The following is a 21879-nucleotide window of genomic DNA, read 5'->3' on the forward strand; positions in this document are numbered from 1 at the left end:
CTTACATTGGGCTACTCATAATTAAAATGTGGGCTATTTTCTTTTATGAGAAAGCTCTGCCTGAGGCAGGGAAGAATGTCCGCTGGGCAGAGCAGATCAATATCTAACCTTGCTAATAAATTAATAGTGTTTTATTCCAACTGATTTAGTATCTCTCCTAAATGTGCTTTGTGATTGGATTAACTGCATAGTCTCAATTTAATTTTTAAAAGATACCAGAGTATACTGAAGAAAGAGAAGCAGGGGCACATAAAAACCTACTTATCACTCCAAGCTCCAGTCCATTCCACTTCACCCCAGGGATTTCTAAGCCTCACTAGTTTCTCTGGCTGTCCTCGGTAATATACCTAAAAGATCCACAACAAACAGAGCCTGAGCACTTCCATTATTCCAATCATCACAGGGCAATTGCTTTTCAGACAGGATAAAACATGATTTGTACTTGAGTGATGCAGTCCATTACAATTTGCAATAGTTAAAAGACACCTAGAAGCCTTCCACTCTTATTTTACATTATGCTGTGCCACCAAGTGAGCCATTAGCTGTAGCACTCACCACTTCATATAATGGCAGCATCTGCAGGTAAAAACATCACCTCCAAAACAGCAGAATACCTACATCCTCGAAAGCAGGAGACATCACACAACACAGCGAGGTTGGAAAGAGGTTATTTGGCATGGACACCTCTGTAATGGTTCCAGTTTCAGAGGAGCAGAAGTATCTATGGCTCACTATGAAGGTGAGACTAACGGCAGAGTTCATGAAAGAGGCTCTTATTCCCTTCCCAGTAGCGCTGACTGGCAAAGTACACACTCCCACCTCATGCAGTACAAACACGTGGGGAAACAGCTGCCTCCTCCCCTGTTTCTCCTTTCTATATCCTCCATTTCAGAAACAGCTTGGCCCACCTCTACATTTTCTATTTCAGTCTGTTTGTACAATACAAGTTGCAGACTGCACAGTATACTCTGTACAACTACCAGTACAGAGCTTTCGACCTGGCTAAGTACCACGGGTACTTTCTTTTTTCTGTAAGAGGGTGCATAAGTTAACATTTTTATTTGACCAGTCACAGAAAGAAATCAGGAAGTTGCAGGCACTGCAGCCCCAAGCTGGTTTGTATGATGGCCCTGAAAAGGCTGGCTTACCTCCTCTGCTCCAGTGACAGAGTAAGCATGTCCCTTTACCAGCTTCAGACTTGTAATTGCTTCTATTTCAGCTGCAGTAGTTATCTGGGGCAATAAGAGTATTTTACATTTAGTATACACATTTAGGACTATATGTTGTGTATGAACTCAGCTTTCATGAGAAAATTAATAAGAGGAAAGATATCAGAAGTGGTATGCAAAAAAATACCAATACCCTTGATGGAAAGTACATTCGAGGTGAGATCCACAGCAAAAGTTCACCTCTAGAGTTTTATGCCCCTAAATATGCAGTCCTAGCACAGCAAAAATTCAAGAATGAACAAAGAAATCTAAATCTAAATCCAATTCCCAGCTCAGGTAACAGACCCAGTCACCTGCAAAGACATGTTCATGTGAATTAAGCTCTAGCCTACCCTGGTTGAGATCCGGCATACCAAAATTTGAACTCTGGTAATCCTATATGCCATGAACCATGATTTCAAACAGGATAATGAAACAGGATGTGAAAGGCATGAAGTTTCCAAAACATGTACAAACTTTATCTGTAACTTGAGATACAGGCATCAATAATCTTTAGGACTGAAAACCAAAGCCAGAATCAGACTACAGGCTACAACAAAGTGTCTCACAGAGTTTGCCTCTGGCAGTTGAGTGTCTGGAGCTGAAATTACACAGAATATGAATGAGAAAAGATACTCAGACAATGAAAACAGAGTTTGGGTAGACCAGTCCCCAGTTCATGGCTTTAAGTATTATCACAGGTTGTCTTGTAAAAAGGGAGTCATGACAAGAGTTAGTTATTTAGAACCTCATCCTAAGTTTTTCTAATTAGTCGATAAAAGTCTCCCATTAATTGCAGTTTGCTTTTACTTCAGACCTCCCTACCTATGTCTAACATTGGTCTGAGCTTTTGTTACAGTATGGGCTGGAGTCCTGAGAGGAGGAGTGAGGAAAGTAAAGTGACAGCGGTCTCTTACATCGATGGAACAGCCAAGCAGCGAGCCAGCTCTCAGAGCCTTCTGGATGATTTGGTAAAGGCTCGAAGGAGCCCTCCGCAGCTCATAGGACTCAGAGATGCCTCCAGTAAAATCCTCGAAGCCCTCCATAGTGGACCCTCCTGTGAGAGCTTCATAAGAGCCATTCAACCTGTGGGACAGATGACAAGAGCTATGTAAGGGGCCATCTCCATCTGTAAGCATTGGCACTGCAGAAAGAAGGGTTTATAATGTAGTATCTCTCGGTCTGTGTGACCATCAGTGTGACCTGGGGTACTAGAAGTAAAGCCCCTTGAAACAGCGGTTGGCAATACCCTTCACGGACCTAAAGGAAATGGTAAATAATGGGTGGAACAGAGGCTGCATTTGAGTGACATGCATTGTGTCTACCACCACAACCGCCGGGGCAGTCAGCTTCTGCACACCCAGGAGCACCGCCTCCTGCTTAGCCACCGTACTTGGCGTAGGCCTTCTCCAGCAGCGCGCTCCAGAACTCGTTGCCTTCCTCCGAGTGCACGAAGAGCAGCTTCCCATTCTTGGTGGGCAGCCTGTCGTCCACTACAACATCCACCCACTCCCCGTACTGCCAGAACTGATAAAAAGAAGAAAGGAAAAGTTCATGAGGGCTGCTGTGCACCTAATAGCTCCACACTACCACCTCTCTACTCCTTCACCTGTCATCAGTTCTCCTCAATAAGTCACTGTAAGGTTTCATTCTCATGATGGACTCCTCTTCCTTGTAATAGAGGCAAACTCCTCCCAGCCCTGTGAAGTGCTGAGCAGGCTTATTAACGCTGTATTAAATTTTGCTGATAGGTAATATTAACAGCAACTTGTTGCACCTAACATCTAGAACGCTGTGCTCCATGCAGAGCTTACATAGCAGAGAGTTCATACAGGGTAGTCCAAAGAATCTTTTCTTGTCTATGCTTTTAATGCCCAATTCACTAGCGAAAAACAAACAACGCCCTTGAAAAATGTTGCAAGGAGAGGTCACCCAAAAGGGAAGCACTCAACAAGTGCTAATCCCTACTGAAAATACTGGGAAATGTGTGAAATATTGCTAATGCTAAGTTTTTGCATGAACACTAGAAATATTTACTACAGAATTTGATGCAATCCGGAAAGGAAAGAAGGTAATTCACACAATAAACCCTCTGCTGAGATGAGCTGTTGGAAGGGACAGGTATGTGCTCTACAACGTCTGTCCTCACCAGAACACCTCGTTTAGCTTTGGAGTGCATCCACACTGCCCACACCAGAGCCTAACCCCTAGTGAAAGCAGACTAGCTCAGTCCCAACACACTGGGTGTGCAGGCAGGGAAATCCAGGCAAAGCCACAGGGAGGGGAGGGGAGGAGGAGGAACCACATCAGCCTGAATTCACTCTCGACAGTCAGCAGCGACAGAGCTTGGCTTGACTTACGTGGTGTGATGGTAAGACAGCAGAATCTAGCCAGTGAGCAGATGTCATTTAACGCTATTTAACTCTGTTCTTTTCTTTCACTCTTCCCCACCAATTTCACTTACACACTGTAATTCTTGAATATTTAGCCTGTGCCAAACACTAAAAAGCTGCTTTCAGCTAAATACTAGTGTTTCCCTCTCTCTATTCTCAATATCCTGATTATATAGGTACCTGGAAATGAAAGATCCCAGCATAATCCTTCTGGAAACTCTGAGCCTTGGGAACAACACGGTACAGAACATCTGGATTCAAAGTTAGAGATGCAATGGCAGCTAGGAGCCAGCAATCACCTAAAAACACATACATTACAAGGCAGAAGAGTTCATTAATAAATAGGGGTTTGCCAAGCTGATCCTTACACCATTATGTCATGCTCCCATCTAGACTAAAATGCCAGCATTAAGTGCTCTGCAAGGTCCTGCTGGACTCAGTATTGGTTCAGCAATCTATTCCTCTTTTGTTGTGTTATCTCTTTTGCTTGTTTTCCAGTCGCGCAGACCACATAGCTATCTTGGGGCCTCTGAGGCTGATCATGGTGGCAATTTCAATGGTTTAGTTTGGGCTCTGATATTTTGATTTTCTAATGAAGCTGTGAAAGCAGGCTGCTTTATCGACACTTGTTAATGCCCTCAGAAGACCAAGAACACAACCAGAGAGCAAAGGTATTTGCAGTGTGGGTTGCAAAGCCTGGCTGGGCAGCACAGTTAATGACCTGCAGCACTTTAACTAGACACAAGCCACCACACCTGGAAGAGGCAAAGGCTTTTAAGGTGTCCAGAAGGGGGAAAAAGCTCTGGGTTGATAGAAGTGTGGTGGGACTCGATTCCTGTCTTTTGGAGAAGATGTGACAGACAGCAGGAACATTTGAGTGGCTATTCCTTCTCAGCCCTTTCTTTGAAGGTCTGACTTTGAACCAGCATTTAGGGCTATTGCTACAGACTTGCCCATGAGTTTAATAGAAGATGAAGTCTCCCAGGATCTCTGCAAGGAGGTGAGTCCTTTCTCCAGCACACTCCTTATCCCGGGAAGGATGGGCATGCCCAGCCCTTCCTGGAGGCTGTGTGTCTCCCAGCTGAAGCTGTTTGCTGGGTTGGTTACACGATTGTTGTGGGTTGGAGCTTGGGTAAATAGAAGCCTCTATCACACCAAAGGTGGTGCCCCTGAGAAGCTCAGTGACTCATGGGTTTCTTACAGTATTTGCATACTGCAAACAGTAGAAAGAACTTTTGTGATTGTCATTTCTGAGGTGTGCAGTGAGTCTAGGAAAACAAAACTGCTCTGAAGGTACTAACATTTTTCTGGTTCCCTGTGGATTATATGTGCCAAGACGTAGTTTCTTTGTGCAGGTGCATATTCTGCAGAAGGAATTGGCATAACAGCTCTTACTTCAGTGGAAATAAGCTAACAGAGAAACCGATGACAGATTTTAAACTGTAGCTTGATTTAATGTTGCTGTTCAACATCTTTGTCAGTAACGTGGATGGTAGGATCGAGCACACCCTGAGCAGTTTTGCCAATGACACCAAGCTGTGCGGTAGACAGGCTCAGGGAAGGGATGCCACCCAGAGGGACAGTGACAGGCTTGAGAGGTGGGCCCAAGCGAGCCCTGTGGAGTTCAACAAGGCCAAGTGCAAGGTCCTGCACATGGGCTGGGGCAACAACACCCAGAACTGATGATACAGGCTGGGTGGGGAACGGATTGAGAGCTGCCCTGAGGAGGACATGGGGGTGCTGGTGGATGAGAAGCTCGACATGGCCCAGCAGTGTGTGCTTGCATCCCAGAAAGCCAACTGTACCCTGGGCTGCATCAAAAGCAGCGAGGCCAGCAGGGCTCTGCTCCGCTCTCCTGAGAACCCCCTGCAGTGCTCTGCTCAGTTCTGAGGCCCCCAGAATAAGGACATAGAGCTGTTGGAGTGAGTCCAGGGGATGCCACAAAGATGCTCAGAGGGCTGGAGCACCTCTTCTGTGAAGACAGGCTGAGGGAGTTGGGGTTGTTCGGCCTGGAGAAGAGAAGGCTCAGGGAGACCTCATAGCGGCCTTCCAGTGCCTAAAGGGGGCCCGCAAGGAAGCTGGAGAGGGACTTGTGAGCAGGGCCTGTAGTGACAGGACAAAGGGCCAAGGTTTTAAACTAAAAAAGAGTAGCTTTAAATTAGCAGGAAGAAATCCTTCACTGTGAGGGTGGTGGGGCACCGGCACAGGCTGCCCAGAGCAGCTGTGGGTGCCCCATCCCTGGGGGTGATCAAGGCCAGGCTGGACGGGGCTGGGAGCAACCTGGTCTGGTGTCCCTGCCCGTGGCGGGGGGCTGGAGCTAGGTGAGCTTTAAGGTCCCTTCCAACCCAAACCATTCTACGATTCTGTATCTTACAGCAGCAATTAACTGTTTAGATTGACTTGGGCTTTATGATTTAAGTGTAAAGGCAAGATGTGGGGGCCAGCCTGGTGCTGTGTACTCGCTGCGGCCTGCACCCCTGTGGGCTGGGGCAGAACCAGCTGTTCCCAGTTAGCTCAACGGTGTCTGGAGAAACACCTGTGAAATCACGAGTACAATGGCCGGTAACTGCCTGAGCTGTCTGATTGGGTGATGGGTGCAAAAGTGTGATCTGCCCAGTATGCCAGCCCAGGTGTTTCCCATGAGGAGAAAAAAACTAGCATTAGTATGTGAGGTGCTGCTTGTTCCTTCTCTCAGGGTTGTTCTGAGTTATCTTAGCTGCCACGTTCAGGAAGAACGTTCAAGCCAGAAGGGGGTAGAAAATGGCTGGATTACCTGCTTCTCACTGTCCATCTGCGTTTCGTCTGAGAAGACGTTAACACAAAATTGTCCTGCTTGTTCTGTGCAAGTGAAGTTTGAAGAGGAATGTGTGGCGGGTTAACTGCTACTTTTCTGCAAAGCTGTTTGAACCAAGAGCTCTTACTTGAAAGGTAAGGTTTCCTTTGCAGATTAAAAGCTAAATTAAAATAAAAGGGTTGTGGCATGTTTAAACTGGAAATAGGAAAAAGTGCTGCTGTGCATATAGAAAAAGAGAGTCCAAAAGCCTGGGCCTTTAGAACAACTATGATGAAAAACCTTCTCAAGCTCATCTTCAAACAAATTATTTTACAAATTATTTTGTATTCTGTGGGAGAGGATGCAACTCACTGGCCTGGAAGGTTCCTCTCAGCCTTGGGTACCTGTGTAAAAGCAAACTTAGGAGAACACGAGGTGGGGGGGAAGAGGCTTTGAGAACCTCCTCTCCCGAGAAAATGAGACTGGGAAGGCTCAGATCTGCTTTGTATCTATTTCTTTGAGACTTTCCTTAGTACACGTGTATGCCTTATGCTGTTAGAGTTTTGCTTTTGCTTGGAGAGGTAGAAATAATGGTGACGAGTGTGGGGAATGGCTCTTCAGAGGAGGAAGATGAAAAGCCTTATGAAGTTAGACCTGAAGCCCTCATTTTCTTGACTACCCCGATTTTCTTCTTGCCCTGGCTGTTCCTGGCACAATGCAAAGCACAGAAGACTATTTCTGGGAGAGTGTCGGGGTGGAGCCTGCTGGTGTCCCTGTTGTGTCCCTCCAGCCCCAGTGAGGCCAAAGAAGGTCTCCAGCAGTGATGAGTTGATGCTCTCCTAAGGTGCAACATCTGGAAGTGTTATCCCTTCCTGGTCTAGGCCAGGCTTTTACAGCTAGTGAAGGGGAAACTACTCTGGGCTTTGCTGAGGGTGGCATATGTTTGATGCACAATTAGGCAGAGGAATTGGTGAAATGAGAGGAATTTCCTTAAACATCTTATTTACTTCCCTGACTCTGAACTGAACAGTTTCAGAACCTCAACCCTGTAAGATGCCAAATGCAGTGTAAAATCCTTTATGGCTCTCTTATGGTACAAATTAACTTCTTAGCATCAGGAAGAGCAAGTGACATTGGCACTTCTGCCTCCCACAAAAACCATGCATTCTAACCTCCCAGGGAAGCATTAGGGGCAAGTCTGTTCAAAGCACATGTGGAAAGAATTGTATTGAAAGAATTGCAGTGGTGAACTTGGCCTTAAAAATAGCTATGCCTGCCTTCAGCAATGCAAAGTCTTTTCTCTAAACCTTACTTGGAGGCCTAATATCTTTGGCTAAGCTTGTGGCTAGGCAAGTATCAACCGTGCCCTCCAAAAGGAACCAGCTGGGAGTTGGCTGCTGTGCAATAACCTGATAAAAATGAAGGTTTGCACGAGGTGTCTAGATGCAGATGGTTTGGGGCCATCTTTATATACAAGTGATGCATGACATTCAGGTTCCTATGATATTGGCTTTAAGATGAATTAGAGGCTGCAGGAATCTGTCTGCACAAAGGAGCTTCCAAGATGGAGCCTAAACAGCACAGGTTGCCTGTTACCTTCCTGCACAACCCCACAATGGGATCCTGGCCTGGGTTTCTCAGCCCTACTGGATAATAGATTGCTAGTTCTAAAAAAGTACAATTTGGTAGTAGATGTTCCTTTTTTTAAAGTTCAACATGATTTTGCCGGCAGCAAATTTCAGAGTTTGGTTTGTGGTTGTGCCTACAGGATAGTGCAACGGCACAAGCTCCCTAGAAAGGCAGCTTAGGTATGACCACTCAAACTAGTCCTGGTTCAGCTGCAGGTCATCTTGAAAACTGTGAGGAAACTATTTGATTTCTTTCCTAAAAAGTGAATTTTGGAGAGAAAGGAAATGAGGCCAATTGGCCAACGAATTAAATATTTAATCAGAATGTATTTCCAACACAGTTATAGACAGAAAAATGAGCAGAAATGCTTTTTGGTATTGTCACTGTATGCTTTTGAAGTTGTAGCCTTTTAGCTTATAAAAATAATTTTTTAAAAAAAGTCTTCTCAACGTTACCCTTGCAAGGCTAAATCACCTACAGGCACATACACTGCTTTCCACTCAGTCTCATATTTCATGAACAAAAGTTTCAGATGAGTGCCAATTACAGTGTTTACTGCTGCTGCTGAATGTGCTAAAAAGAAGCCAGCTTGATTCCTGGATCTGAAGTAATTTCTAATGTTAGTAAAGTGCAATTCTTTGTGTGGGGGATTTTTTTTATTTTAAATAAGCAAATTTGACCTTGAGTTTGTGATAGAAAGGGTAAACATGAAGCCTAGCTATGCCTAGTTCTCTGTGTGTGTGTGTGTATATATATATATATAGATATGTGATCTTGGAGAATTACATTGACTGTTAGTGAATCACTTGCTGCTCACAGATGTACTGAGATGGCTCATGTTCTCAATGCTACACAGGAGCCTCCTGGTTTACAGAGATAATCGAATTGCTGCAGAGAATACAGAATCCTTGGTGACCTGGGAGCCTGAGCAACTCCTCTATATTGATGATGTTTACCCAAGCACACTGCACTCACAGAGGCCATAAAATAAATGAGAAATTTGATTAGTTTCAGTTGCTACAGAGCCGTGCTCAGTTTCTGTTTAGCTGCTATCAAAGTGTCTAGACGCAGCGCATCTAAATTCTTCATTGACCTAGTGATGGTGAGTTTAAGCCAAAAGTCCAAGTGTCTGGTTCCAAGATGTAACTGGACCGTATGGAGGCATTTCTGTCCTGACTGTACTCTGGTTTGTTGCTATTTCAGTAATGCCTGGTGTTCAGAAGGGATCCAAAAACAATGCTGTGTCTCTTGCATCCCGGTTTGACAAGCAGATTTGACTCTCAGCTTTGGTCTCTGCTGGAAGCCCTTCTTCAGAGCTCATAGTACCTGGGGCATCCTACCAGACATCAAGGAAGCACTGGCCCACTAGCTTTATAATTTCCAGCAGTACATGCTGTTCCTGCCTTGAGATTTCTAAAGAAGGCTTCCTGAATTTTTTTGTGGAAATGAATTAAGCTCTGCAGCTGTGTACAGAAAGGCAAAGGAGGACCCAGTAAAGGAACAGGCTTTCTTCTCTTTGGGGTCTCAGAGTTGTCAGTGAATGTATTTTTTGAGATCCGGGGGGGGGATACCTGCTAGAACAAGCATCTCCCATACCTCTGTGCCCATGGGACTGAACATCAGAAGGGCCATATATTAATGTCCATAATAAAATAAGTGAACAGACCCAGTACTCTTAAGCACTCTTCTACCTACAGGAGCTCCAAAGGCTCCCTAAACAGGTATCAGATGTGTCTTCGAGCTGTTGGGCTTTGGTTTGTTCTCCAATCTGCCCAGTCCTCTCAAATCTGCTCGTAAGACAAGATACACACAAAGCATGCATGGGGTGGGCTCTTCAGCTGGCATGAACTGGTGCATCTGCCTTGACTTCAGGGCACTTCTCCAGCTGACAGCCCAGGCAGAAGGAGCTCCAGTGCCCTGCATAACCTCTGAGCCTTCAGAATAGAAGGTGCCCCATGAATACAAACAGTGTGCATCTGGAAAGCTAATATTAAACTGAGAGGGTTTGAGTATGCTTTATATTACTTAAATTAAATTTATGCCACTTGCTGCTTAAGAAATTCTGCAAACAATTCTGGGGTTAACTTATTCAGATAGATGCAAGAAAACTTCATAAGTCACCTTTAATAACTAAGACTATGTGACTGCATTTCAAGTTGTTACTAGGCTATCAAAAAGATATGGTTCAAAGAACATTTAAAATATTTCAAGTCTTTCAAGTTCCCATCAAGCTTCCCAAGCTGATATTCATCTGGCTTATGCTGTTGTCAAAGAAATAAGTTTAATGGAGTGAGACTAACTCTGGGTTTTCTTGCTGCTTTTGTTCACATAAACCCAGACTTGCAGTGTTATTTTTAAAAGAAAAAGAAACATGCCAGAGATCATTAAAATAGGCTCTATTTCCCTAAAAGACTTGTTAACAGGTCACATACGTGGCTTGTGTAAGTATGTAATCAGAGTCTGTTTCAACAGAAGCACTTTACATGAGGGCTTTAGTAACAAGGACTTTGATATTCAAGGTACTAGATCAAATACCAAAAAAGCATAGTATGCGTCAGAGATGTAAAGCAAATACCTGAACACTAGAAAGGAAATCCTGTGCCTGAAGTTTATTTTTGTGAAGGGTCAGTGTGTATAGAAGTGATTGTAAGCAGCCTTGCAGAAACAAATTGGATTGTCTTTGATAATATTATCTTTTGAGAAGGAGAGAGAAAAAGAAGCTCCTAACAAAAGCAGAATCGGATTTTTGGGCTTTTCTTCTAGGTTTAGGGGTGGCTTTCAGGACTAGCACTTGGGGTACTGGCTTGGGAAAACCCAGGGCCACACACCATCCCCAGATTCACAAGAGGGCTTTGGGTCCGGTTCTGTTGTTACCACTATTTGATGGATTTTTGGCACAGCTCTGTAATGAAAGCCCATTCAGCACAAAGGACTGGAGCTCCACAGAGACATTCAGGAGGTGACAGAAATAAGAAGGGACTCGGGATATTTGCATTCTGTTTCTAGGCTTAAAACAAATAATACATTGACCTCTTCTAGTTTAAGAGCAGGTAAATATTCTTCAGTCCTTTAGCTTGTAAACTGTCAAGGAAAATAAGGTTTTACTTCAGACATATGATCTTTACTTTTTTGTGTGTGCTATTATAGAAACTTCCCAAATTGAAGGTGACAAGAAATGTCACTTTTATTACTTATCTGAACCATTTCCCTAAAATACAGTAAGTGATTTCCCCATACTCTGTTCCAGCATCCACCAAATAAATATCCTGGAGCAAGTATATGATTGGGCATCTTATTTTTAGCATTTGGAGCACAGGCCCACACACCAGGGAATTTTTTAGCAATTGCTTTAATGGTGCTGTGTTTACAGGACCAGTATTGGTATTATTTATTGCCAATGACTTGCAGAAATTGTTTGAATCTCATTTGCACAATGGATGGGCTAGAAGACCAGTAAGGTCAGGAGTACTGCAGTAAGCAGTGCAGGAGGGAGAAAGGCTGATTTCTCTGTGTCTAATCTATCAAATTCTCATTACAAGAGTTTCAGCCTTCTCGCCTCTATATGTAGTCAGGAGAGGTTGCTGCTGCTGTCTTCTGGAGCTGGATCTTATCAGCAAGGCAGGCAGAGAAGGCAGCTAGCTGCTGCTGCAGCTATTCAGAGAGGGAATAAAAAGCTCCCTTACAGCTGCCTTCTGGCTGCTTGTATAGGAGCTCTGTTTAGACAATGGCAAACACTGGAGAAAAATGGGTAAGAAAGTTTTTGTATGATGGATCTCCAGGAGAGGATGAGTGCTGGCTGAGAGACATCTCATGAGCGTCAGGCCCTAATTCGGGGAGCTGAGCAGCACTGCCTTTTTTGGCTGTGTTTGCACAGCGTGGCTGGTGCCTGGTTGCTCCTGTCCCTGCTCGCAGCTCTACACCAAACGCTGTACAAGCAGAAGATGTATTCAGCATAAAGGGCTTGGAACAATTTTCTTCTTGTGGGTGGTATTACAAAGTTTGCATGCTCCATTCATTTTTTTTACTATGCGGTCCTCTTTTCTAACTCAAGCCTGCAAGCAGATGGTCCATCCTGCTTGGTGTGAAATGGCACATCATCACCCCAGCCCCTGTATGAAACCAGTTCCTTGGTTGTTGTATATTTGGTTTGTGTGTTTTTTCCAAGGCTGGAACTTGCTCTACCTCCCAAATAAAAATCCCCAATGACTAGGCTACAGGGTGACACTTCTCTGATGTCCCTTGTCCCCTGAGTCTTTGGAGCTGCTCCTGCTGGGATGGGCATGAAGCCCACTCTCTTGCTTCAGGGCAAGTGCTCTCATAATTAGATTGGCGTCTGTGTCCAGCTCTGTCTCAAGAGGTGAAAAGCAAGCCAGTCTTCTGCACCGCAAAGGGATAATCAGCTTCCTACCTCCAGGAGACCGTTTGGTGTCTCCCACATTTGACACAGCTCTTACAAACCCAAATATATATATGTATACCCTGTCTCAGGCAGCAATGCTGGTGTGTGAGTCCCCTTCTTGGGTATCTGCCTCTCTCCGTACTATGTCTGGGAGATAGCCAATAAAATGGTATGTGTATGAGGCATTTTTAAATGAAGCTTCAGTTGGATTTTTTTTCTTCTTCCAAAACAAAATTCAGAAGTGCTGTACATACCCAGCTCTCCTTGGCAGACATCTGTTCGAGTAGCTCCTCCAATTATAAACTGAGGGTTGGCACATAACTCCTGAAAAGACACATTTTTGAAGTATGCATCACCCTTTCTGGTCTGAAAAGTTCCCATTACTTGTTCCCTGTTTCTATCTTCCAAAAATATTAAACACTTTCAACTTTTAAAAAGTGTATCCTCTGTCTGACTAACATGGTGTCAGAACAATGTTGCCTTATTAAATGGAATACTGCATGTATTTTTTTTGACAAATCCTGAAGCCCTTTGCTACTTGAGGCTGTCAGTGAAATTGGTGAGAATTTCTGCTACTGTGGTGACAGAGGTGAAAATTCAACCTCTGCATCTACATCTTGTTTCATCTTGCTGTGGTTTTGGCTCAAGCAGTGCAAATGAGTTTGACCATCGCTGCTGACTCTGGCACTGGAGCTGTGCTGAGCTTCCACTGCCATTGGCATGCAGGGCGCTCTCCCACCCCGACCCTGCTTTCTGGGAGGCCAGCCATGCAAATGCTTTTATTTAGAGACACCTCCCCTTTTTTCCTCGACCTCTGGGGCCAGCAAAGTCGATTATGGCAATGACTGTCCCTCCTATCTTGGCTCTGAGCCCTCCAACAAGACATGCCCTATATCAGAAGTTAATATTGTCCCTCGAGACACAAAAAAAAAAGTCTTCCCTTTTTCCCAAGCATTTTCCATGAGCTTCTGGATGGCAGCAAGGGGCGGTTCATAGGAAGCCTAGCTTGGCAAGCAGGGTTGAGGAAGGCTTAGACAGCCACCATCTCTCCCAGGGAGCAGTTGACAACTCTGAGCATCCTGTGGAGACAGGGACAGCCCAGGACTTGGTGTGTGTGTGTGTGTGTGTGTGTGATGAAGAGTCAGTTTGTGAATCTCCTCTCACAATAGGTGTGATCTCAGCTACGTCCTTTTTGCTTCTGTGGTTATCCAGCTTGTCAGCTGCCTTGCAGCAGTCTCGGTGGATCAGAGTCAGGAGTAGGTTACCTCACGGGAAAGGGTTTGTGTTGGTTTTTCCCCCCTCCTTCCGAAGTGGTGCACCTGGTGGCAGTCAGTGGCATATGACTTATTACTCACCTGGATGCCTGTCCTTTCTGAGCCACTGCCAAGTGCCACATACAGCTTTTGCACAACTACGTTTCTGTCTTCTCTCTTTCCATAAACCCACTGTTGAAATTGGAAGATAGGTCTTTGATGGAGTGTCTGACGCTCGCTGTCTGCAAACCAGCAGTTACACCTTGGGCAACAGCGGGGGGATGTGACCTTAGCAGTGGATGTTTATTTTGCAGGGGGCGTTTCTCCAGCAGATCTCCAGAATGCCCACTGGGTCCTGCTGCCTGTTTCAGATGCAGGCAGTGAAGTGTCCCACCGTCCTGCAGTCGCAGGCAGAGTTTGCAGATGGAAACCTATTGGCCAGTTGAAAACGTCTAAAAAATGAGCAGGGCTGTGACAGGAGTCATCCACGATGAATAAAAGTAGGTCAGATCCTGGTCCCTCCATCAGAGAGCAAAGCAGAAGGTGTTAGTCACCTTGCAGCAGGGGCTGGGCTCTACCCCACACATAGGGGTGAGCCAGTGGGTCCTGGTGCTTGTGGATTAAGTGTCCATAAACTGCTTGTGTCCCTGCTGAGTGCCAGGAGGGCAGAGGGGTCCCACGAGGGCAGGTCTCTGGAGGCCAGAGCTGGGACATCTAACCCCGTTGGATCTCAACCCTTGGTTGTTCCTTACCCTGCTACACTTGTGGTTATGCCTCTTCCTGCAGTGGACACAATGTTCCTGTATGAGAAGCCCAAGTCTAATTTAATGAGTTTTTGAAGGTGGATCTTCTCCCTGGGTAGGCAAAGCCAAGAGGCACAGCCATGGTACTTGTTGCTGAAACATCCAGGTGCCAGAGTGAGGTGCTAATGGACAAATGGGGTTGCCAGGGTAGAAACTTGGAGTTACTAAACCTGCAACTTTCTGTTTCTTACTTTTCAGGTGGAAATAAAAAGTAAAATTCAAAGCCTTGTAATTTTCCCATCTTCTCATCCTCCTTGCCCTCATCAGAGGAAGGTAAGTTGTTTGGGCTTTTTTCCTTCCTTCCCGTTTTTAAATTTTTCTTGATGTTGCAAGGAGGGAGGAGCAAAGCAGGGAGAGGAAAAAATGACTGAAAAATGAAAGTGCACAAAAATCTCTGAAGCCCTGATTCTGTGGTTTAAAAAAAAAAAAAAATCAGCATCTAATCTTTCCTGATGAAAATTACTTTTTTAAAAAGAAAGGCCATTTATGGGATATATGTATTTGGGTAATAACAGTTCCAGCAGTTGCTCTTTAACTGTTCTAGGCAGCTTGAAGTGAGGCAGAGGATTTTATGTCAGTTAGCCTGATTTCCTAGGATTGCACAGCGGCAAGATCTTGGTGTGGGCACTGTTACAACTGATGGTCCTGGGGTGCCCTGTGGTCTGTCTGGGTACATGTGGGGCTTTTGCACCCATCTCTGGAGCATACCCTGGACTTGCAGCTCCATGGAGCTGGGATAGACAGGGAGGAAGTAGGTTCCCATGAAGCAGTTACAGGTTTCTTTGCTTTATAAAGGGCTTAGAAGGTTTTGATTTCTTTTTTTCCCCACCCTCTTTTCAACCTTGCTTCTGCTAACCATGGAGGTAAAGCAAGACAGGAGAAAAAACCAAAACATACGGGAATACTGGATATTCAGGCTCACCACTGACTTAGCAAGGATGTTCAGGTGGGCTTTGGTTAGACCCGAACCCAGTAAAACAGGCAGTCGTAAAGCACTCTTACCGTGGGGCGCTTCCAGATTATCCCCTGGGTTTTGAAGGAGTATGGTCCCAGGTCCTGGTAGCCCAGCACGGAGGGACAGGCTGGGAACTCCTCATCCTTGAACAGGGTGCCAGCCTGCAGGCACTGCTGCTTCAGGGATTCATAGTCCTGATTCAAATACTTGATGGCATTCCTGTTGGATCCGAGCCCGTCAGCAGCCGCTCTTTCCTGGCACAGCCTCGCCGCAACCCTGGACATGCCTGCCCACCCTCCCAGCTTGTGGTGCAGCTCTGTCTTTGCCTCCTGGGCAAGAGAAGGTGAATACAGGCAGGTAGCAGGCTCGGGTGGAGCTGTGGGCTGCCCGAAGTGCTCCAACAGCCCTGGAGGGAGGAGGCACCAGAAGTGCAAATATGTACCCGAGATGTACCAGAGAGATGTGGGTAGGGAGCAGGTGGGGGCACAGCCAGAACAGCAGGGATTGTTGTCTTACTCCCTTGTTATTTGCTTTTTTGCTGCCCCTTTTTAAAATAGGCTTTTAACAAGGAGCAAGGGAAACCAGTGGTTTTGCAGGCACACCTGTTTACACATGGAAAGTGATTGTGTGTGTTCAGTGTGCTGAGTCAGGTTTGTGGACCAGAGGTTCAAAAATCCAGATGAAGATGGTTTACAGTTCCTTTCCTTCCTTCTGAGATCACGCTTTATATTGTTGGAGGGTTGCACAGCAACAAAACCTGGAGCTGTTTTGCTGTGGGGGGGGTTTAATTCTTTTTGGTGCTGTCAAAGCAGTGTGATTTTTATGAGTTAATTTATTAGCAATAAAAGGTGTGAACTTGACAGAGCTAGAGATGACCACTTGGCCATATGACCTACAGAGGGCAAGGATACAATCCAGGAGCACGACCTAGGCCAAAAATGGAAAATTTTATCACCAGGAGGCGAACTGGTAGCCCCTGCTCCCCACTTCCAGTGTGACCTTGGGCAAAAGTCAGTGTACCTTCACAGCCTATAAAAATAGGGTCTTATCTCAGCTAGTTAGCCATCATATTTACAGTCTTTTGTTGGTGCTTCCTGGATAGAAAGTGTTTACCAGCAAAAAAACAAAGAAAGCCTTGGATGCAGAAGGTTTTTTAGACCTTAAAAAATAGTGATTCCTGTTCTTGTAGCAGAAAACCTCCAAGTTTCTACCTTGGCAACCCCATTTTGTACTGATACAGGTGTGTGTACCTCCCTGGCAAGGTGGCAGCAAATGTCTGTAGGTTCAAGAACTGAAGCAGGAGCAATTTTCCACAGAGCACAGCTGCTCTCTGCTGTCTTCCTATTTAATGGCCAAGTTTCCCCAGCAAAGCCCCACTGCCTCTCCAGCTAAGAGCTGGGTAAACAGTAACCTTGTTAGCCAGAGAGCATGTTTGATGACTACCCCTTGGTAAGTTTAGACAGAAGGTGTGGGGAAGGGAAGAGAGAATTTTTAAGGTCTAAAGCCCGTTGAGATAAGAGTCCAAACAGAGGCTAGCCACATTGCTTGTCTGCAAATATTTGAACAGCATGAATGCAAGAGTAAAGGAAATTACTTGGTTGGTTCCAGGTGGGCGCAGGTAAAGAAGGCTGAGCTGAGAGAATTACTTTACTGGTTATCCCAAAATTAAATTAATACTGTTGAAGTAAAGGAGAAGGATGGCCAGTATTTCATTCTATTATGTTTCAGTACTTCTAGGTGTGTCTGTGTACTGAACTAGAGTGAAGAGTGGAATAATAAAGGATTGAGGGGAGGGGGGTTTTCTTTCCAGGACTTTTTTTTTTTTTTCCTGAAAAATAGACCCACTCAGAGGTACCCACTTTCTCTGCTCATGAGGCAGAATACTGCTTCCTTACCCTCCCAGTACCAGCCTCTTGTGCTGAAATTTCCTCTCTTCCCGTGGTCCAGAGTCACACTCCCATTTTGCTGTGATTGCTGTAAGCTGCAAGCTTCAGCAATGTTGTTCGTGGACAAGCATGGTGCTGCAGCATTTGTGAAATGCCATTTTGATCAGGAAGCTTTTTTCCCCACATACTTTTTCAGATGTACGCTTGATATGCTGCATGCTCTGTAACTCAAATTGCCACTGGCCACAAGTGGGCATAGAAGGGGTGAACCCTTTTGCATCACCAGCATTTTAAGGTGTCACACAGAGGAAATACAATCAGATTTTAATCTTTATAAATTCCAGTAAAATGTACTATAGGATTTTTTCTGTCCTATATCTCACATCTGGGAAGAGGCTGAGGGCAGCTATTTTCTCTGGCAGAGGCTTGGACCAGGTAACCACCCAGTGTGTCCACTATGACCCTCTGCTCCTAGTGATCTGTAGTGCAGCAGTTTAAATTCATTCCAAGCTTGATCAGCAGCAGCATTATTTGTGTAGAATGTGATACACAAGCACCATCTAGAGGATATAAAGAAGAGAGAAAAATGATGACTATAGTTGACTACAGCAACAACAGTTATATTATGGGGGGGGAAGTTTTCAGGTTCCCTGTGACTCTCAAAAACTGCTGCTGAAATGGCACTAACCATTAGTTAGTGCTATTTGCCCTAACTAGGGAAACAGCAACCAGAAAAAAAATTATGACAATTATTCTGATTTTTCTTCCTTCTGGGATTTGCATATTTTTGCCTGGCCCTTCCTGCTTTCCTTCCCCTCTCCCCCTTTCTTGACGATAGCAAGAGGGTGAGAGAAATGGGGAAGAATCAAATAAATCAGGAAAATGCATTCATCTTGGTTTCAAAGAAATGTCTGCCAATTCCATGAAATCAAAACTTTTCTGTATCTGTGGAAATCTTCAGAAGAAAGTAACTGACAATTATTTAGCAGTTCTAGATACGTTTTTGCTCTAGCGCATTAGGGAGAAATGAAATGGCTCTCCTGCACTGCAGCACTTTGCTAACGAGAATTAAAGCTGCTTAGCTATATTGTAGACCCTACAGCATGAAAAGGGATTAGCTTATTTGGAGAGCTTGCCTTCTCCTGTTCTAGATGTAAGGGCTTCTACCCACCCTGTTACCGTCAAAATGGAATGACTATTAATAGGCAGACTAGTGCCAGCTATGAAAGGTCCTAAATGTTTGTCTGTAAGATTATTCTTTTAGAGGTTGTAATATTCTGTCTAAATATTTGAGGAGGGAGGGGGTGCTACAAGCTGCAGCCTAGTGGGTTCCCTGTAGGGAAATGCATCTGAAATTAGACATGATCCTGCTTATTTGTTTTATAAAAACCAGAAGATTGTTGGTGCCTGAGGAGAAGGAAGGTGGCATGCTGCAGCAGTAAGGCTGGCACCCAAGGTGTGAAGGCCCGTGACACAAGCGGGCTGGCCCGGGGTGGTGGTTCAGCCCCATTAAGGAGCTGGGAAGGGCAGCTATGTTTTGCAGGATGAACCAAGTCTTCCCGCCACCTCTCACTGCGTTGGCCAGGGCTACAGCCAGTCTTGCACTGATGAGGAAAGCCCAGTACGTCTCCAGACCCTAGCTCTAGAGGGAAAAGCAATTCCCTTTCTTGTGAAGCATCGCCACTGCTGCTGCAAGCCTCCTCCTCTGGGAAGCTGCTCTCATCCTGGGGAGGACAGCAGGGGCCCAGCACATGCGTGACCCTGTTTCCCTCTTCGTGGGCAGTTGGCCAGTTGTTCCCCCAATATCTGCGTAGTGGAGGGCAGATGAGCAAGAGGGAGGAAGGATGCTGTAAGGCAGAGCAGCAATGAGCTGCTCACAGCTGCTGAATGTGGGCATAGGGAAGGAGAAGCCCATCCTGCCCAGGACTCCAGGCTGTCAGTGGCAGCTGGGTGCTCCTCACCAACAATCAGCAGGAGCTGCTGCAGCAGCAGTTGAAACCACTTTGCTTGTAAAATGTGAGAGTTAATGACTTTATTGAAGAGCAAGAGGTGTGTAGAGAGCTTAAGAAAAAATCAGTCTTGTTTTTCTTCTTCAAGTTGCCTAGTTTAGGTTTTTATTGGTCTCACATTGAGTGGAAATCACCCCTTTCTTTAAAGAAAATGGGCATATTGTGTGAGTATGGAGATCAAGGGACTGGTTTGTTGTAGTCCTCAAAAGCACTTTCTTCCCTCTAACTGTGGACTCACATGCACATCTGCTGCTGGGTGGAAGTGGCTGGCTTGTCAACTTACCTGGCTTCAGAGGACTTTGTGGATAGGCTGCTCAGATGGCTGCTGGCATGGCCAACTTCCCATATGATAAGAGAAATCCTTGATTACAGCAGCATATCCTTGTCTATCATCAAACCACCCAGGACAGTAGAGCCCCTATATATTTGGGACCAGTCTAAGAAGCCCCAGTGGCAAATACAGCCCAGATACTCTCCTACTTGAATCCTTGCTGGCTCAGTTTCCTTCTGGTTTTGCTCCCTTCTGTGCCCTTCCTTTTCTGTTAGGCTTCATCTCAACCCCTGTCCCACCACAGAAAGTCGAAGAAAATTCTGGTAACTGCACAGAGCAGCTTGCACACACTTGATCTTCTGGATCTTTGTCCAAGCAGAGGCTGTGGGCACGCCGCCAGCAGATCCCAGTGTGGTCTTGAGAATATCCTCTATGGGACGTGGGGGAGATGGCGAAGAAAAGCAAAGTGATTATATGACAAACTTCTGCATCTAGTGGAAAGTGGCTAGAGGAGTTCACAAACCAAAACCAGGTTTGTGGGCCAGCGAAAACCACTCCTTTAAACTGATGCTGGTTTCCTTTTGCTGTGACTTGAAAAATCAGGCCTGATCCGTGCCAGCAGTACGGGTTGGAACCACCGCGTGGAGCCAAACAAACGCCTTTTGAGCAGCTCTGCAGCTCCTGATCTGTCCTGTTGGGCTGCAACTCTGCTCGTTATGAGTTAAACTCCCAGGTGCCGAGGTGCTGTTGTCTCTTAGTCTCCTGGCTCAGCAGATGGCCTTCTTGCCTGCGACATAATTCGACAGTGCTTAATGAATCAAAATAGTCAAGCAAAACCATCCTCCGGCGTCATACCATGTTCTGCTGGAGCTTCAGCACAGCCATGCTGGAGACTTTGACTGATGGTGTAGCAGTAATTGAGTGCACGCAGCATGTACTGGCTCTGTTCAGAGAGCACTTAACGGCACGTAACATTACTTGATCTGCTTCCAGTTCTCCATGTGCGATTGATTTCCCATGTGCCTCCATATTCTGCTAAAAAGACCGTTATACACTTTATTGAGAGAGCCCCTGTGACCCGTAAGGAAGAGGGGATACCTTCAACAGCAGAGCACAGCTGGCCTGTGCCTGGCCGGGTCTGGACAGCCTCCCAGGTGACAGCAGGACTGCTCCCTTGCACAGCCGTCATCTGCACAGACGTTGCTGGCTGGCCTGGCTCGCACCACCCTCATATCTAACTTCAGAAAGATTTTGGGGGTCTCCTCCGCTATGTTGTGAATTGAATGGCCGATGCTTATCTTGTTTCCTTTTTAATAGCAGTGTGTAAGTAGGAGCTGTGCTGGTACAGGCAGGGGAACCGTAAGTGGCTGAAATCCAAAACCTTGAAGCAAATGGACAGTGTTTCTCAGTGCATCAAGGCACCACGTATCAGCAATGAAGAAAAACTTCTGATTTGTAATAGTCAAGAAAACCTTCCCACCACATCTCAGCAAATGGTACAGCTGGGTATTTTCTGGTTCTTTAGCCATTTTTCAAACAATAATATTCACTTTAGTCAGAGAGGTTGGCTCCAGAGGAGTGTTTAGTGCATCCAGGGCTTGGGATACAACACCCAAAAGGAGGTGCCTGTCCTTCCGAGGCAGCTGGGCGGGCAGTGGGTGCAGCGCTAAGGGCTCTCAGCCTCTGTGCTGCTGCTCGGGGATCGCTGCCTGGCACCCAGCACGGCCTGAGTCAGACTTGAAATATGAAGCAAATAGTTTGAATTCTCCCTTGGAGGGTTTCCATGCTACGCGGGTGCCAGCGGCAGTGTTCCAGCTCACCGCCCAGCCGGACACTCCTTTCCTCACACTGTGCTGGGGGGACTCGTGTGCGCTTTGGCCTGCACAGGGGGTGCAGATGGATCCAGGCTGGGGGTGACAGCAGCATGTGCTTTGGTTACCACCTGCAAATCAAGCTGTAAATGATTTCTGTTGTGTACAGCATCCAAAATTGTAACAGGATGACAACACTGGGGGGGACGGATGTACCATAGGTGGTTTAGCGGCGGGCTTGGCAGTCCTGGATTAACGGTTGGATTTGATGATTTTACGGGTCTTTTCCAACCGAAGTGATGCTATGGTTCTGGATTAGGATTGGAACCGTATTAGGTTTTTTTTTCACTCCCTTTGACTTTTTTCTAAGGCTACAGATTTGGACGTGGATAGGTCTGGGTTTGATGCAGGAGACACCCTTTTTGTGATCGCCGAACAGCCCGGGGGCCGGGGCGGTGCCTGGCTGTGGCGGAGCCGCGCTTCCCCCCG

At 45.8% G+C, this 21879-nt stretch overlaps 1 protein-coding gene across 1 annotated transcript in view; it reads right to left on the reverse strand.

The window, feature by feature from the left end:
* Positions 1-21756, reverse strand: part of LOC308072221 (calpain-8-like) — a 49160-nt gene extending 27404 nt beyond the window's left edge. Inside the window, exons 1-7 of the mRNA XM_080408782.1 lie at positions 15461-21756; positions 12657-12726; positions 3782-3900; positions 2602-2735; positions 2126-2294; positions 1149-1232; positions 262-347 (exon numbers count right to left, since the gene is read on the reverse strand). Of these exons, the coding sequence (XP_080264908.1) occupies positions 262-347; positions 1149-1232; positions 2126-2294; positions 2602-2735; positions 3782-3900; positions 12657-12726; positions 15461-15697 (899 nt within the window). The 5' untranslated portion in view covers positions 15698-21756. The remainder of the gene's footprint in view (positions 1-261; positions 348-1148; positions 1233-2125; positions 2295-2601; positions 2736-3781; positions 3901-12656; positions 12727-15460) is intronic.
* Positions 21757-21879: the final 123 nt, after the last annotated feature.

This window comes from Falco punctatus (genome assembly GCF_963210335.1).
Source record: "Falco punctatus genome assembly, chromosome: 12".
In the NCBI taxonomy this organism is placed as follows: domain Eukaryota; kingdom Metazoa; phylum Chordata; class Aves; order Falconiformes; family Falconidae; genus Falco; species Falco punctatus.